The 18,942-nt window shown below is 40.9% G+C and overlaps 1 protein-coding gene across 1 annotated transcript in view; it reads left to right on the forward strand.

The window, feature by feature from the left end:
* The first annotated feature begins 2,373 nt into the window (after positions 1 to 2,373).
* Positions 2,374 to 18,942, forward strand: part of LOC104951649 (uncharacterized) — a 34,792-nt gene continuing 18,223 nt past the window's right edge. Inside the window, exons 1-2 of the mRNA XM_010778358.1 lie at positions 2,374 to 2,461; positions 2,571 to 2,646. Of these exons, the coding sequence (XP_010776660.1) occupies positions 2,374 to 2,461; positions 2,571 to 2,646 (164 nt within the window). The remainder of the gene's footprint in view (positions 2,462 to 2,570; positions 2,647 to 18,942) is intronic.

Raw genomic sequence — 18,942 nt, forward strand, 5'->3', positions numbered from 1 at the left:
CCAACTGATGAGTGAGGATGGTTTCAAATGGCAAGAGGCCCTTTGTAATTAAAGATGCTAAATTATGTGAAAGGCAACTGACAGAACTGACGTCATTTTTGCATGTGTAAACAAAACTGAGCAACGGAAAGAAAGTAAAGTGCCAACGAAATGAGTATTTGGAAAAGCGCCTGTATTTAGTTGACAAACCAGATATTTGTAGGAATCTGCAAGTCTTTTAGAGGGCCTGCAATGTGAGCTTTCCCTTTGTTTCTCTGTTTTCCTCAACCCTGTCAAATCACTGGCACTCACTCTCTCTCTGCCCACTGTCTTTTCCTCTGTCATCCCCTGTTACCGTATGTTCCTCCTTGGGCTATCTTGGTGGTAGAAGGGTGATGAAAGGATAGAGAGGTGTTGGGAGAAGCAAGACGGAAACAAGAGGACAGGGATGTATAGACCCAGTCAGGACTATTCAATAAGAGGCTCTCTCACAGACAAAGAGGTATAGCAGACATAGAATGGATCATCAGGATAAAGATAAACTGTTGCTTTGTATTTGACTTACCTACGTTAGCAACTGCCAACATTAATTCACATGTGGCAATTGCTTCCTAAGTATGCACCAACCACATAAAGAGATTGTTGCTTTTTAACCTCCTAAAGCAGAATGTCACCAGAGCATGCGTTTCACCACAATGCTTAATTCCCTAATGTTCAATGAAATAAATGGTTATAATGTACCATTTTCCTAAGACCAGAGGTTTAATCTGAGAATCAGCTTTAGCCTTTGCTGCATTTGCGCTCCGCAGCCACAGGTTGCATGTGTGTTGCCAGCAGCGGAGGAATGTTTGAGCGCAGAGGGCCAAAAATAGACACGCTGACCCTTTAAAGCGGAGTCTGTAACATGTTGTGGCTGCTGGGAGAGAGCCGCACACTGTCTCTTTAAGACGGCTTTTGTGTAGTGTAGTATTGCTGTAGTTGTGTGTGTGTGTGTGTGTGTGTGTGTGTGTGTGTGTGTGTGTGTGTGTGTGTGTGTGTGTGTGTGTGTGTGTGTGTGTGTGTGTGTGTGTGTGTGTGTGTGTGTGTGTGTGTGTGTGTGTGTGTGTGTGTGTGTGTGTGTGTGTGTGTGTGTGTGTGTGTGTGTGTGTGTGTGCACATATGTGTACATTTAGGGTGTGTGTGTGTGAGAGGCATGTAAAGCTGACTGAGCAAGCGAGGGATTGCGTGACTACTGCAGACGAGGCTGTGACCTCAGAAAAGTGGTTATGAAAACGATCTGTCAAAGCAAGCGGAGAGAGAGAGAGAGAGAGTGAGGGAGTGAGGGAGTGAGTGAATGAAAGAGAAACGGAGGAAGCGAGCCACAGAGACAGAGAGAGAGACCAGCCCTGCAGACATGAGTTCATTACTTCCCATAGCAGCATACTATCACTGAATGACTCTGGAGAGCTGCAACACACATATTTCTTAAGGAATTCAATGTAAATGCACATCTACTGAAACACATACCAGCTGGTCTAATCCACATTGTCGAGATAGTTTCTATGTACTGGCCAGTTCAAACCATGAGAGTGGTTCATTACGCTTCATACAAAAATTCCAATAAAAAAAACGGATAGATGGAGAAAGAAAATCAGGTATCATATTCCTGCTGTGGCAGTGGTATGCTCTGAATTTCCAGGAGAGATTCCTGAGGCCGAGCACATGGAAACAATTGTAGACGGACGAAAGATAGGAAGGACTTGCAGCATACTGTTGAATAACATCTTTTTTTGCAAAGAAAACATTAGGCATCAATCATTAACATCTGTGTACACATTAATGTACATATAAATGCTACAATGCAGTAATTGATTACATCTTAATCAAATTCACGAGTGGTTAAATTGTTCTACTTTATGTTTTGCTACTTAAATACAGAGTGACATTACTGGTTTTATGTTTCCGGTGCTTTTGAAATAGGTTAGTTTCTCATAATGCGATTGTGGTGAGACCAGTGGCTGTTTATGCTTATAGCTTGGCAGGCAACAGGAGAAGTAGACCTGTAATCAAAGAAAGATGGAAGTGAGCGGTTCCATTACAGCATATGTTTTGAACCAAGCCAGCACAAATAACTGTAAATGTGCCCAAGAATGTTGTAGGGTGTGTCCGTAAATATAAGCTCAAAAATATTTCTTATTAAAGTATAATTATAGGATGCAGTAGGTAATACCTTCGCTAAAAAAACAATAAAAGAGGTATTTGAAACCCAATTCTTAATGTTTCTCAAAAGTGATCTAGCTCTTTCTTGGAACAGTGGTAAGAGAGGAAGAAGGAGAACCGTATCGGTGCTCCATGCAGATTGCGTGTGAACAGTAAAGCTAGCCTTCGAAGAGCACAGTGGGGCACATTGTATCCATGCATGAGTCGCTCAACAGGGACAGCGGCATGACGGAGGGAGGGAGGGCATACCAGGACAAGAGCCGGGAGAGGGATGGGAGAACAAGTCTGTGTCATGACAATTGTGATCTTTGTTGTGAACAGTGTAAGAATCCGCTTTTTACGCTCTGTCCTAGGCTTCACTTACATATGTGTTTCTGTATTATATCCCGCAGGTTCTCTGTATACTGTTCAGCAGTTTGTCGAGTGTGAAATACAGAGCCTCGGCAAAGGCAACGACCAAGCTAAAAGGTTTTGAGGCCTCTTTTTAAGTATACAAATGTGTGTAGTGTTGCAGATGGTGGGGGATAGTTGAGCTGCAGGCTTGATCTGCTATAGCATGAGGATTAGGCATGTGGGGCAAAGGGCCAAGAGGTCATCTGATATGAGGTTGTTCGATGAGCAGTTCTTTTGGCTGTCACATTTTTTTATACATTAAAGTCTCAGGAGAAGAATAAGAGAACAAAATGTGAGGTTGGTTTGTTCTAAAACCGTTTTGTAAAATTTCCCATGTTTTAAAGGTTCTCGGATAAATCTTAAAATCTGTTAAAACTATACACCACTGAAACGGATTCTCAAACCAGCGTGGCATTTACCTCCTCTCAGTGAGATTCATAGCTACAACATTTTCCAGACCAGTGAATAACTTGAACTGTTTGTGTGTTTGTGTGTGTTCTTATAGGGATCTCATTTCTCTGTACCAGCAGGGAAACAACATCACACACGCATCTTGCACACACATATTGCCCTCCTCTCCAGGGTCAATATTTACAGTTCATCCTCTTCTGCAAAATCACTCTGTCACACTGTCTTACCATCTCCCCCTCCCTCCCTTTCTCTCTCCCTCTCTCTCCAGTGCCAGTCACTTTTACTGTATGTCTCAATGGCTGAGCGTGATCAAGGCCAATTATGGTTTCTGTTGAGCGTGCAGGGCATCCTGTGGAAGCAATACATTACAGGCAACTCGTGCCAATCCGCCTCTCCCTCCATATGTGTACCCCTCCCCTCCCCTCCATCCCTCGTGCTAGTACTACATGTAGTAATTCATTCTCCACACAGCTGTTGCATCCAGTTGGAATGTGGGTAAATGTGAATTTAATGGTGTGTCATTCGTTATGTATATAGAGGGGTTTCTCTCTTCTCCCAGGTTATACCAGAGGATGTTCGATACCCAAAGAGGATTGTTGTGTTCACTTTGCTTGCACGACAGTAAGCGGGTCTGTTGACCAGACCTGATAGAGTTGCACGTTTTGTAGATTTTCTCTTTGGATTATGCAGGGGAATAAAAATGAAAGTCACATGAGACAAATTTTGTTCCAAAGAAAAATATTCAACATTGTGAACACCTGGCTTTTGATCCCTTCATCCTATTGTTGTTGCATTCTCAGACACCAGATGTTAGACAGCAACATGGTGTAAACATTCATATTGAAAAAGACAGAAATGCACATTTTAGCCTTCTAAATAACTGGTTCCTAACCTTTTCTATCACCTGAACCCATGCTGTTGGACAAACTCAAGTGTATTTAGTAGTTGTTTATTATCAAAGAATCATCTGATTATTTCTCATATTATACTTTCCATCCATTACTTTGTTCTTTTGCAATAAAGCAATATTGATCTACCTATTATTAGTATTACAAAGCATAGACCTTCAAAAGGTACTGTAAAGGTTCAAAAGAAAAAAACACTTTCTATTGTTGTTCGTGCGCTTCTGTTGAATTGTTGGTGAAGCATGGGTAGGAAGGAGGTGTTGACACACACCAACACAATGGTATGGTTTCCCTCTGCATCTCCGCAGGATGCTGACTGCATACAAAGACATGCAATACACATTCACTGACACAGAACAATGGATCCACACATGCTGTTTTTATTTGATTTACTACTGCTGCCTCCTCTCACATAAAAAAGAAGAAGATTCAGATCACCTGTTGAATCAATTCTCAAATCCCCCATCAAATGCAGCTTGCATCTGCAAAAGATACAACAGGCCATGATAGGAAATATAAGTGGAGGAATCTTGTCTGTTCACAGTGTTTTCACACTTAAACAAAATAAAATATGTTCATATTTGCGCCATATTTCCTGAACTTTATTCCTATTTTAAATCATTTCCATGTGACCTTTATTTTGTGATCATTATACTTTACTTGATATGAATTTATATCAGGCCAGAAAGTCAATCAAACCCTTTCCATATAACGACCAAACTTTAAATCTTATTTCTTTTGGCTGTCATCTACTTTCATTTTACTTTTTTATTTTAGTGTTATGATTCGTGCCAATTTCAAGATGTAATGCCCTATAAAGTCTGAATTGGATAATAATATCGGAGATGGATAATCAAACGATGAAAACACAGGTTTAACAGCAGTTGGTTTTCCAACAAGAGATACATTTTGGCATCTTATTGACCAATAGTTTGGTTAGGTATATTGAGTGTGGTTTTAATATCTGCAAAACAACCACTTTGACGGCTTCTTGCCACTCCAGTGTGGAAGCGATTACATGAAAATTACTCAGCATGCAGTACCTCAAGGAAGCCGTCACATGTTTCTTATCAACCATTAAGTACACGCTTTAGTTCAGTTGTCTCGTATGATGACCACATCATCAGGATTGGTGCCATTTCATTGAGTTCAATCGTCATTTTTAAGTTGTCTTCTCCAATTGATTTGCTTCTATTGCTCTGACAGTAGAAGACATTGCGTGTCCCTGCGGCAGCGTTAAGTCTATTTAGGGCTTCAACGTATGTCAGGAAAAAACTCAGTGGCATGTTGCTGAGCTAATAATGTCTGACCGCTTTCTCTGTGAGCTTTACAAATGCTCCTTGGGGAATAAGAGAGAGGGAGTGAGCAGGTTGAAAGAGATTCAGAAAGAGAGGAGGGAGAGAGCAGAGGAAGCAGTAATACACTCACCAGTGTATAAAATGACCTCGCTGCCGTTGCGTGCCACGGTTTGTTTTCAGAACTGGCCACATGTTTGAACATTGCATAACTTCTCAGATGTGGTTTGTAAATCATGAAGTATTTTGGTCTATGAAGGTGTGTGTGCACTGACAACCAGCTCACCTAACAGCTTCTTTTAAAACTTAAGTAAATATCCTTTTTTGTTAAGAGACTCTGCGTCATAATGCATGCAGTGCTCATACCTGTTGATCACACCATTGAAAATGACTGATTACTGACTGGTTGATGTAGGGGAAAGTCATTTTTTCCAGCAATTCATACCCTTAATCTGTAGCCTCTGCTTCTCTTCGTTCCACAGCTACCTGGTTGAGTCTCTCTGTCTTAACTGTGGGAGCTGGGGCCCAATTAAAGGCTAATTAAAGGTCCAGTCCATGAAAACAGGGAAGTCTTTGTAGTCCTGTTTGCACAGGTGGTGTGCATCGCATGTTGTCATGGTGTCAGGTTTACGCATCAAGGCTGCACACATGGATAGGGATTAGCGCGTATGCACTGTACACTTGTATGTGCAGAGTCAAATGCGGTGACTACAATCCGTAGATAGCCTGATTTCTCTTTTTCTTATAAGTGCTAGTTTGCACGCAATGGGGCTTAGACACCAACCGTTAAACTAATCAGTGAAACTAAACGACTCTTTGCTGTGAACTTCAGAGCAAGAGTACTGTTTACATAAAGTGGTAAATCTGTCCTGAGGAGCCCTTATTTGACCTCGTACCTGTTACTGTGTAGTTCAACAGATAAGGGAAAATGTCTACTGCATTTAACGTCCAGATTATAGATTTGGAACGAATCAGCATTGATAAAAATGCCATGAAGCTGCTTTGAAGCTTTATTTTTAGTTGTTATAAACCAGACGTTACACTGTAATGTTCCTCAGAGAGTCGGCATAAGTTGGTCCGACGGACCCATCCCAAAATAAAAATACTTAACCACAGCATTTCAGACATGACAGAAGAAATATGTCGACATTTAAAAGGCTTGTTTCCAGAACAGCTGCCCGTGCTTGTCAAGATTTACAACCTGAAGCATGACCAGCAAATAGTGCAATCGTCTAGTTTGATATAGGATGAGGTTTTTTTTAGATGTGGGAGTGTAAAAAGTACTGTCAAACTTCTATTGTGCAGAGCATTCGAAAATAAAGCTTGTGCTGAGACTTGCCAAACGATAAAGCAACATTCGGGAGATAACTGCAATTGCATTTATGTCTAAGATGCTGCTCAGTCTTTTCCACATAAACCTAAAGCTTCGAGCGTTCCATTATCCTGCTGTTGAAAGATGGTTCTTCTTTACAGTATAGGTCACCTTGATGCCAACAAATCCACCCACACATCAACAGAGAATTTGATTTTTAACACTCTCAATTCAAGATTTAGCTTCAACTGTTAATATTCCAACAATACAAGGAGGAAGCACACTTTGTGTATCTGCACTGTTACGGTATAATAAAAATAAGGTTCAAAACGAAAAGCGTTTCCCCAAAATAGTTTGGAGGTGGAGAACCAACCATTTCTCAGCAATGACATGTTTTGGGTAAAGTCGACCATAATAGGCTGTACTCTTACCCTGCAACCTCCCGCGAACACACACACACACACACACACACACACACACACACACACACACACACACACACACACACACACACACACACACACACACACACACACACACACACACAAATGCCTTCAGGTTGCAGAGCAGTCATACCTGACGCTGATCAGTTTAGATCCCACACAGACAGTCAGAGAAACAAACCTGGAATCAGAAGCAGCTTTTTCCCTCCTCCGCTGCCCTTCCTTTCTTTTAAAGTCTTTAATTTGGCTCTTCGTAAGAACACCGAAGCTTATAATGCTGTGTGACTATGTGCCAGATAAAAAACGTACCTTCAGCTCATATGTGATTTAAAAAAAAAGAAGATCTATATACTGCATGAAAGATGCCAAAAGGATAACAGTTTATGTTCCACTTGACGCATGTCAACCAACTCGTTGGGCTTGGTGTCAATTTGAGATGAATTTGAGATCATAGCAGCTATGGCATGTTGGCTAAAGCTCCTTTCAGCCATTGTTTAAAATATCACAGGAAAATTATAGCTAGATATAAATCTGAATAAATTACTTCCCAGAACAGCAAAAAAGGAAGTCCTAATTGTATTTTTTGTGTTTAATTTGATTCCCGCTTAAACTATTCAACGCGTAATTCATATGCGAAGTATCAAATAATCTATATTTCATTATTCTTATTATGATTTTCTATGAATATTTAAATAAAAATCAGCAGAGATTAGTCATCCTTTCTGCTCAACAATAGTGCAAAGATGGTCTTATCACGATGTGTTTCTCTCTTTCTTTCCTTCATCCCCCTCGCTGTCTTGACCTTTCTCCTGCCTCAGTGATTCTCCCCTGGTGATTGGAAGTGAATTTCTCCATTGTGGCATAATTAGCCCAAATGTTTAGACAGGGAGAAGCTGTGACCGTCGTGAGTGGGGAAGAGGAGAAGGGTAAAGGAAAGGAGAGGTGGTGTCAGACTTTCACATCGGGTTGTGGAAGTGTTGAAATGAGGGAGGTGTTTCAACATCCTTTGCATTAGCTGGAAATGTGTTTTCCTCAAATACATTTTACAGATATCCGATGAAGATTTATACCTGCAAGTGAAGAACAAAGTAAAGTTCTTTAGAGTAGCAGCAACAAATCCATAACTTTTAAATTTGCCGCAATGCTAAGGACTCAAATCCTCTAAAGTATTGCAAATAGATCATGCAAGACAGCGATGGTGGTGCAGCAGGATGGTGTTAATCATCTTGTATGAAGCTATACAATACATCTAATCTACTGAGCAATTTGCCGTGTACAATTATCTTAGAGGTAGCTGTACAATTAAGGTCAGATCTGTTGCTATCTGTCTCTCATGTGCTAACCATCTGGTCCTGCGTGAACATGGGCCAGACTGGATTGGGTTTAATACAAAACCCCGGGTCCGCTTCACTAAGACCCACTAAGTATCTCAATGAAACTTGAAGCATGTTTGAGACACATCTGGAGATCTCTCTGACTCTCCTTCACAGTACAGTGCAGCCGCAATGGATTTCTCCTTCCTTCTAACACAGACTTTGAATCTCTTTCTCGGTTCATTTTATGACAGCTCCCACCCCGGCTTTACTTGATCTTTTCCTCTCTTTCTGCCTCTTTTTTATCATGCACAAAAGATTCCATTCTTTGTCAGTCAGATTTTAAGCATGGGAATTGGTTGTTGACTTGCAACACCCTATTGAGCCAAACTTGAGTTCACACTCAAATGCTTTTGTATAAACAAGTGAATGGTGAGTATTAGCCCACGCCCTAACAGTTTGTTAACTCATTAATAAATAATTGTGTTCTGTGCAAACACATACAAAGCTAAAGCAGAAAGCTGCCTATCATCCGTAACCATTTATTGTTTTTCAGTAGGTGTTTTAGGAAACAGCATGGCGTTTATATTCATTTCACACCAGTTAGATCCTTTCCCACCAATTTTGAGCCTGCAACATCAGATCTGGTGCTCAAATCTTCCAGTCTGTGAATTTTCAAGCTGCACAGTGCATTATAAAATATGGTCTGAAACTAGATGTGTCTGTGCTTGAATGGACAGATTATAGCAGCCTATTTAAAGAGGAGAGGCCACAGTGGAAAGGAAGCCTACATGAGAAGACCACACACTTTCATGGGTAAAGTGGTAAAGAGCGCTGTGTGTGTGTGTGTGTGTGTGTGTGTGTGTGTGTGTGTGTGTGTGTGTGTGTGTGTGTGTGTGTGTGTGTGTGTGTGTGTGTGTGTGTGTGTGTGTGTGTGTGTGTGTGTGTGTGTGTGTGTGTGTGTGTGTGTGTGTGTGTGTGTGTGATTTGGCCCAGGACGCTCAAACTTCTCTTATCTCGGAGCCTTGTTTCTCCAGAGGCAGTGATATAATCGGCTTCATTTAAACATCCCTACTGTGAACGCATTAGGAAGGCCTCGGTCCGAAGTGGCGCACCAGGTGTCCTTGCAGCTCATCCTAACCCCTGTGGACGGAGACAAAGTTGCCCTGCCAGTCCTAAAAGGCTTTGCGGTACTGCTAATAATCACTGGTGTCAGTGAGAAAATGGATCGGCTGACCGCGAGGCATTTGCTGAGCACATCCTGCTGTACTAACATGTGGATTTAGGAGGAAAGACAAAGCTTGAGGGTGTCCCATGACCCCTAACATCTAGTGCAGTTAACCTATATCTAAGTTTCCATGAAATGCCCTGATGTTAGAAAGCAGCCGTTTTTGCTACATGCTTCCAACTGGCCTCCACTCTGATTTTCTCTCCTTAACATCCGTTTTTCTTTTCTCTTCCACAATGGAAAAACAGCTACAGTAATTAATAATTATAAGCTGTGGCAGGCAATAAAAAGAAGCATGGGGGTGAGAAGAAACTGATTCCTCTCTTTTCCCTGTGCCGTCCCTCTTGTCATGTAAAGCAGGGCCAAATTTGTTGATTGTGGGCTACTGATGTGACCCATCTGGGGTTGAAACATTGTATTAGGTCTTCGCACGCTATTCCCCGCCACTCCCTCGGCTCACCAGCTCACCCCCCCTCTGTCACATGAGGAACAGTTGCAGTACTGTTGTCGGGTGAGGAGGATGTGGGTATTTGGTGTGTTTATTCTGTGTGTGCGCGCAGAGTGTGTGTAACGGGAGACCGGCCCCCAAATGGACGGTCCAAAGCTGCGTCCTGTTGAAGTATCCTTGAGCAAGACGCCATATCCCTTACTGACTTAGATTGCAAACCTTCCTTGTTTGCATTTTGTTTCTGTGTGCGTATGTTGTTAATCTTCCATTTCTGAAGATACAGACATAAGATTGCAGGGTAATAAAATCAGTTGATATCCATGAAATTCAATCTAACTCTATGCCATTTTAGAATCATCAAAATAATGTATTATAAGCAATATTAGCCAAATACTTGTCTTATTAGATTCAATTGAAAACAAGCCACAATTTACGACGCAAATGCAATAAAGGGTGAAAGAGACCTCGCGTCAGTAGGTCGCAGTGTCACAGCAGTGTGTTGAGCTGCTAATACTTTCCCAAATCAGAGATATGACTGTTATTCCGGAGACATCCTGAAGCTATTGCAAAGGAATTTATGTGGTCCTGCTCATAAAGAATTCAGCTGCAAGCAGAAAATATTAGAGGACAGGCCTGCATAGTTGCTTACAGTACAGTGCAGAGCAGCTCCAGATAAACAGCTTTCAGAAACACATGTTTTCAACTCCACACACGTTTGGTTTGAGGTGTCTCGGTCGCGGTTCCTCTGCCTGGAAATCACATGCTGAGTCTATGAAAAAAAAAAAGTATAATCAATCTTCAAATCACTTAAAATCTTCTAGACATTGAAAGATTTCTCTCAGCAAGAACGCAGAGTTATACAATGTGATTTACAAAGACGGGTTAAATGTCGGTTAAGCAATGATACTGAAGTTGACTTTGGGGCTCCCAGTGGGCAAAGCAGCTACTTGAGTTTCTGGGTCTTGGTTTGAAACCACAAGACTCATAAAAGCCTCCATGGCACATCTCGCTCTGTGTGGCAGATTAGATTTGATAAGATGAAACGTTGATGATTTCTGGTGAGTTAATGTAGTTATTGCAACGTCAGAGATTAGAAGAGATAAATACGTAAGTAGAAGATTGAAGTAGATGCCACTTTGGTGGGTGCACAAGTGTTAGATATACCTTACTACTACAGACAAAATCTTGTATCATATCTATTAATCAGTCTTTATTAGACTAGAGGATTCCTCCCCCAAAGATGAGGAACATATAACTTTTATGAATTAACTAAAAGCATGGAAATTGTCAGAACTGGGGGTTTAAATTGGGGAGTTTGGGCCCTAGTCCAGCGGTGTTACCCACAAGTCTCAGCTGTATAGCAACACGAAAGAGCCAAAGTGGAAGTTTATATGTTGCTGCGCCCAAATGTTGGTTTACTGACACATGGGGTAATCTGAGGCTTATTAGTATGGTGGTGATAATGACAAGGCTATAGTTTGTGACGCGTGCCGCACATTACATTCTATGATATATTGTGAAGTACCAAACTCCCAGAAGTCACATCATGACTCCAAGCCCCAACCATTGTTGGTTTTGAAGAGATGACAGATACATGCATGCATGTTTGATTACATTTCTATCTCCAACTCGAAAACCAATATCAGATGCACATGATCTCATCTCGCATTTCGTCCAGCAGCTGTCTCAATAAGTAATGTAAATCCTAACAAATCAAATGATATAATGACTGGATGTTACCTACTATTTACATAAATCAAATTAGCTTTCGAAATGTTGCCTGAAACTTTTTCCACATTTATCTCTTGCCTCCATCAACTGCAGAGTTCAACACATTGCAGGACCATGAAGCCACGATTTAACATCTCAAAAGTTGTATTTTCTTATTATGTTTTTAATTCTGTTTCAAATGCTAAACAATCATTATTGTTCATGAAAATTGCAAAGTTACAATGTAATGAATATATTTGCCAACCAATATTGGACCAGCTTCCAGATCAAAAAATGCATTTTAGAGTGCAAGTCAGGGCCTTTGTCCGTGTGTGTCATTCAGGGACAGGGAGGCTTTTGGGTCAGTGGACGATGACACTCAGTCCGCTCGGCTGACCCGGCTCTGCCCTTCTGTGCTCTGCCTAGCTGTCCCAAACAATCGCTCTTTTTCTCTGATCCAAATACACACTTAAGCACACACAAACTCACTCACTGACCACTGCTTCTAACTTCGCTTCCGTGAGAAGAGTATCATCTGAGGAGGAGACAGATTTAGACACATGTTGATGAGATCATCACCACGGCACACAAACAATTCATGTGTCATAAGCGTGCTCACACGCAAAGAGCAGAATTTAGCCTGACCTAACAGTTGTCACAACACCAGAAACACATGCACCCTAACCTTTTTGATTTAAGGAAAGATTCAGGCACTCTAAAGACATATTTAAAGACAGAATATGTCAAGATATTCTGACTTGTTGTCCAAAATCTACACCAAGAGATTATAACGCAGGATTTTTGAAGTCTCAGGACAGTGCTCCTCCAGAATAATTTCACCACGGTTTTACTGGCTGAGTAGCGTATCATATATTCCCTCGAAAGTCAACATGCTAGTGTGCGCTGCAGTTGGCAGCTTCGCGTGTACAGTGAGAAAATGGTCTTCCAATTCACAGTGAAGGCCTGTTTGGAGAGGGAAGACAAGTCGGTGATTATTTACACTCCGAAAATCCCTTAACTTGTTGGAAACTCGACACAACAGACACACACATACATACATACACTCGTGGCATCACGCTAACACCAGATGCCAGGAAGTACAGTGGCGACTGAGTGGCATCCACAGCAAAGCCCTACCATGCGTGACTCTCTCCTGACTTTGCCTCTTTTAGCAAGCTTGCGTGATCCCACCATCACTCCCCATCATGCCCTCCGCCCCCTTATATCCTTACGCACGCACGCACGCACGCACGCACGCACGCACACATACCCGTATCGCCTGCTGGGCAATAGCACAGGGGTTGTATGTCCTCCCTCCCTGAGCCAAATGAAGTGATAGGAGCACACACTGTTATTATAAACAGGCTTGGATTAGAGTGTTGTGATGACATGCAAGGGGCACAGAGGGGAAAATGTGAAGTGGACAGTCACGATATGTCCAGACTTGATAAAAGATATGCACAACAGTCAGTTATTTCATACACCTGGAGCAAATTTACAAGGAAAGCTGATACTATGGTTGTTGGATTAAAGCTGCCACCAGCTTTTATTTTGTTTTAGCGTTCATTACTTTTATACACCCAAGTATTATTAGAACATCTTAAACACTAGGTAAGCTAGAATGTTTTGCCTGTTCGGTCCTCACTTAGACAGTAGTTGTCACTTTCTCAAAAGTCTTAGGCTGGGCTTAATCACAAATGGAGCGAAGCCTGCGAGCTAGTTCAGGCAGTCAACTCGAGCACCAATCACACATTAACACGTGACGCACATCGTCCCTCTTACAACCAACCAAACACCACCCCAGCTTCCACCTGTAGGCTCGGGGAATAGTTATCTAATCATCACCTCAATGTTCTTTGTAAATCTGTGGAGTGATGAGGCCCGAGCCTAGACGCCAAACTCAAACTATATGCTGCTTATAATAAACATAGAAACACGTGAGTTGTCTGACTGAACTTCATTTTACAGGCAACATCATTTTTTGGATAAAACGCCTCTGGATGTTTTTGGTGTTTGTCTGATGTCCCAGTTTTAATAGCCTACAACACAGGGACAAGGTGTTAGGAGAAGGATAATCAGATGATTGTAGGGTTAGCGTGTCGCCTAATGAATTAGCTGTGTCAGAGGCCAAATTGTTGTGTGATATTGTTGGTGAGAAAAGCAGGCGATGGGTCACTCACAGTAAAGCGAAGTTGACAGGTGGGGCTGAAACTGCTAGGCCTCGCACCACAAAAGGATTTTTTTTAATGGCTTATTGTAATAAAAAATAATTTTTTAACTCCATGAAGGGCTGTGGTGGGATGGCAGCTAAACATATAACGTTATGATTAGAGTGATAAAGGGAAGGAAACTTTACGTAATGCAATCAGTATTGCTCTAGATGACCTGATTCACAAATACACACACACACTAGGGCTGAACGATATGGACAAAATTTCATATCTCGATATTCATGCCAGATATCTCGATATCGATACGATACGATATGACCACGGGTTCGGTGAAAACCAAGCATTTTTCAGAAAAATAAAAACATCATAAAACAAAAGAGTGCAGTTTTATTTATTTGAACTGCCAGTCATCAACATTAACATAAAGTCACTCAAAAAATAATAAAGTAAATAAATAAAATCTAACATTTTACTGCAGCTCTGCTTTAACAATAAATCACCAATGCAGCAGCTGGTGGAAGGTGAAACATTGAAAGTGCATTGAAGTGCAACATCTTATATTCTTATATTCAACATAACAGCATGCAGAAAATGCATAACAGAACAGAACTTTTTAAACTGGCATATTCAATATCTTAATAATTTTTCTAAACTGATTGTTGTTTTTAAGTCTTTGTTTTTAAGTCTTGTATTACTGTGTGATCTTCTTTGTTAATTATGCTCCTTATGGTGTCCTTGAGAGCTTTGAAAGGCGCCCATAAATAAAATGCATTATTATTATTATTATTATTAAACACTTTATCCAGGATAAAAGCCACATAGCTGCACCTGCAAGGTGAATACTGCTGGTAAAAGAAAAAAGTGTTTGAATGCGTACATCAGCAGGTTTATCATATCACTGCCCCGTCTAAGACACGAGTGGATCTGACTTTAATTACATTTTACTCAAGTGTTTAGTCAACTTAATGTGTTGCTTAAAATAATACTTCTGCATACAGTATGTGACACTGTAAGTGTTGCACGGCCAGATACGGCTCAAGAAGATGACTCAGATAAGGAAATATATGATACATTATGATGTGATGTGATATGAATGATAATGGGACACATCGACGTCTGCACTCACAGTGCCGCGGACTGTAGGCTACGTAATGTTACTTTGATCCGGTTACTTAGGCAAGGCAAGGCAAGTTTATTTATATAGCACCTTTCAACACAAGGCAATTCAAGGTGCTTTACAAAAATGAAAGACATTCAGACAAAGGCATTTAAAAACAGTAAAAGATAATAAAAGAAACATTAAAAGAAAAAATACATGAATAAAAATTACATGAATAAAAAAGTTACAGTGCAGTTTAAGATATGAATAGTTCACACAGAAGTTCCACTTTACTGATGAACAGAACGGCTCAGTTGCATTTAAAAGCAGCGACAAAAAGATAAGTCTTCAGCCTGGATTTAAAAGTAGTCAGAGTTGCAGCGGACCTGCAGGTTTCTGGGAGTTTGTTCCAGATATTTGGAGCATAATAACTAAACACTGCTTTACCATGTTTAGTTCTGACTCTGGGGACAGAAAGCTGACCAGTCCCTGAAGACCTGAGAGATCTGGATGCTTCATAATTTAGCAGGAGGTCAGAAATGTATTTTGGGCCTAAACCATTCAGTGCTTTATAAACAGCAGCAGTATTTTGAAATCTATTCTTTGACACACAGGAAGCCAGTGTAAAGACTTCAGAACAGGAGTGATGTGATCCACTTTCTTAGTGTTAGTGAGGACTCGAGCAGCAGCGTTCTGAATTAGCTGCAGCTTTCTAATGGATTTTTTAGTGAGACCTGTGAAGACACCATTACAGTAGTCCAGTCTACTGAAGATAAAAGCATGGACAAGTTTTTCCAAACCCTGCTGTGACATTATCTTAATCTACCGATATGTTCTTTAGGTGATCAGTATGCTGATTCTAGTATATGTATTGTTTTAATGTGACTGTTGAAACTCAAGGTCAGAGTGCCATGGCTACACCCTAAGTTTCTGGTTTTATCTGTTGTTTTGAACATCTGCAGGCTGAAGCTAGCGCTAACTTTTATACGTTCTGCCTTGGCTCCAAAGACCATGACCTCAGTTTTCGTCTTTGTTTAATTGGGAAAAGTTCTGACACAATCACAGTCATTGATTTGTTCAATGCACTTACTCGTGTTTTAACTGGAGAATATCTCCTGGTGGAAATGGTTATGTAATGTTGTGTCATCCCGCATAGCTAAGGGTAACTTATTTTGGGTTGTTTTTCCATTATTCTGAGCCAGTGGTAGCATGTAGGATGTTAAAGAGAAGAGGGCCCCAAGATTGAGCCTTGAGGAACCCCACATCTCATATGTGTCAACTCAGATTGTATTTACCTAAAGAAACAAATTGTTCTGTCCTTTTTAAGTAGGAAATTCAACCAATTAGAACTGTTTCCGAAAGTCCCACCCCAGTTTTCTAGTTCTGGTCTATAATATGTTGTGGTGCAAGGCAGTGTCAAACGCAGCACTGAGATCCTAATAATAGCTAACACTGAAGTTCTGCCACTGTTGTGTTTCAAGTGGATGTCATCTGAAGACCTTTAAAAGAGGCAGTCTCATGCTGTGGTTTGGACGAAAATCCCTGACTGGAACACATCCATAAGGTTATTAAATGCAAGCCAGTGGCAGACATTAGGATTGTGGGAGATGGCCCTGTGGCCATCTAAGCTAATTTACAGATGACCCTAGCCCAATAGAGATGCCTGAAAAATTTGCACAGGCCGAAATGGCAGCGAGAGGGTTTGGGGGGGCCCTCCCCCCTAGCAAAAGAAAAATCTTTTTTGCAGGTCTTAGATGCTGTCTGGTGCATCTCTCCTACAACTGAATTATAAGAATGAACCCACCACAATATTCATATCGTAGCAATTCAAGTTTGTTTGTCTTGTTGTGTTTGTTTTCGCTTGCCAGTGCCGCTGCATGAGCTACTAAAAATACTTAAGTTGCTTTGTCAACACGACAACTTCCACATCTGATGAAGGCAAAACTGGCCTTCCAGATGTAAAAAAATAGAAACACATTACATTCAGTTGTAACGACCAACATAGAACATCTATTGTAACACTATTATGGGCCCCTGTTAAGAAATGTTTGTAATGGTTATCTACTGTAAGTTGGTCGAAAGAGTTCCCGTTATCCGGCAAATCTAAAATCATCTTTGGTCAAAAGTCATTTCCCTTTAGCGGGCAATACCGCTTCAGTTGCTCCAGCTTATGTGACAGACAAAAATAGTCAATTCTACGATGTCTAACACTTAATGGGAGAAAAGAGATGTCCTGTAATGGGTTGATTGTGGCGTTGATCTGTTCGGTAATGGCCTCTGGTTCAGTTGGGGCATGAAACAAATGCATAATGGCTAGCGCTATACTTTGTGGCCCTCACCCCAGTTGCATAGCGACCTTATTGTTTAGGTGTCATTTTAATAAGAGTAACGTCATATCATTAGGCTAGGAACTAGCTGGATCTGATCGATATGGCACATTAAACTGCGAGTGAATGTCTAAAAACTGACGGGAGAGANAAAGGATTTTTTTTAATGGCTTATTGTAATAAAAAATAATTTTTTAACTCCATGAAGGGCTGTGGTGGGATGGCAGCTAAACATATAACGTTATGATTAGAGTGATAAAGGGAAGGAAACTTTACGTAATGCAATCAGTATTGCTCTAGATGACCTGATTCACAAATACACACACACACACACACACACACACACACACACACACACACACACACACACACACAATCACATTGGACACATAACACCTCTGAGAGTCGACTGACTGACAACTTAATGGCTTTCATGCATAAAGCATGATCAGCATCATGGCTATCACTTGATCCCCCTCAACCCTTGACAACCTAACCACCTCACACTAATTTAATTACACATTAGCCGGCCTTTCTGGGCATGTGTGTGTGGTGTTTTGATGTAGATTCTGCAAGGGACATACTACGTTGTCAACACATTAGTTCATTTATTGTTCCTGTTTTAAAGAAAACAATGTATTGCCTGGCTTTGTGGTTTTGTTTTTGACTAAGTAAACCATTTAAAACCACATTTAATTTGCTAAAGAACATTTTAACAACGTTTAAAAACAAGTGTGTTTTCTTAGTTTATAAAACGCTTTTGTGATGGATGTTTTTTTTACAAGACATTTTGCCCCAGCAGAGTTTCAGCAAATTACGGTAAAAGTACTTTAAGTCAGTCCAACTTCCTAATTAGTACATTATGTAAGCCACTTTGTATACATTTCTTCCAATACAATGATTTCTTAAAGTGGTATAAGCTGAGCAAATGAACCCAACTTGTTGATATCCTGAAGCATTCCGTGGTTAGCATTGGTTTAGCATTGCGTGCTGCAGCAGCATTAGTGTAGTTTCCCTCCCGTATGGATTCAGCCTGAGGAACCATCTGCCCATTATTATTTGCCTCAATGGGCCGAAACGACACTATAATCTTTTTAACGGATTACCCCCTTGTTATGGAGAGGTTGCATGGATAGAACAAAAATACTAACAGGATCAGATCAAATGAACTTTTCATGAAAGGTGTGGTTCTTTTCCAGACAACCTGCTGTGCTGTTGAGGCCGCAGAACAAGTGATGGTGGCCTTCCAGTGGCCAACAGGGAGGAGAACAGGAGAGGGATAATCTGAGGCTTGTTGTGCTTCTTTCTCCCTGTTATTTTCAATAATGCGAGGGACACTAGTTGGCACGCAACACAAACAACCGGCAGTTTGCTAAAGCGGAGGTGCATGTGGTACTCCAGACTGTAAACTTCTTTTTTCGTATCACGCAGGAATGCAGACACACTGAAAACTAATAATTATTCCCGCAGTTGTTGTTAACATGTTCCTCTTTCAGCATCAATAAGCAGGAGGCTACATTTTGAATGAAAGCTCAGTGGTAAAAATGAGTGGGCTATATAGTAAACACTTTGTACTTGTTTATTTTATACATTTTGAACCAACAGCCCTTTGTTCTGCAGTACATTAATGGTCGAGATTTTTATTTGGTTTACTTACTTTAGAGTTTTTTGACTAGGCCTGCACCTAAATAAGTCAATTTGAGGAACCA

Source organism: Notothenia coriiceps, unplaced genomic scaffold, assembly GCF_000735185.1.
Source record: "Notothenia coriiceps isolate Sejong01 unplaced genomic scaffold, NC01 NC01_scaffold00019000, whole genome shotgun sequence".
Classification (NCBI taxonomy): domain Eukaryota; kingdom Metazoa; phylum Chordata; class Actinopteri; order Perciformes; family Nototheniidae; genus Notothenia; species Notothenia coriiceps.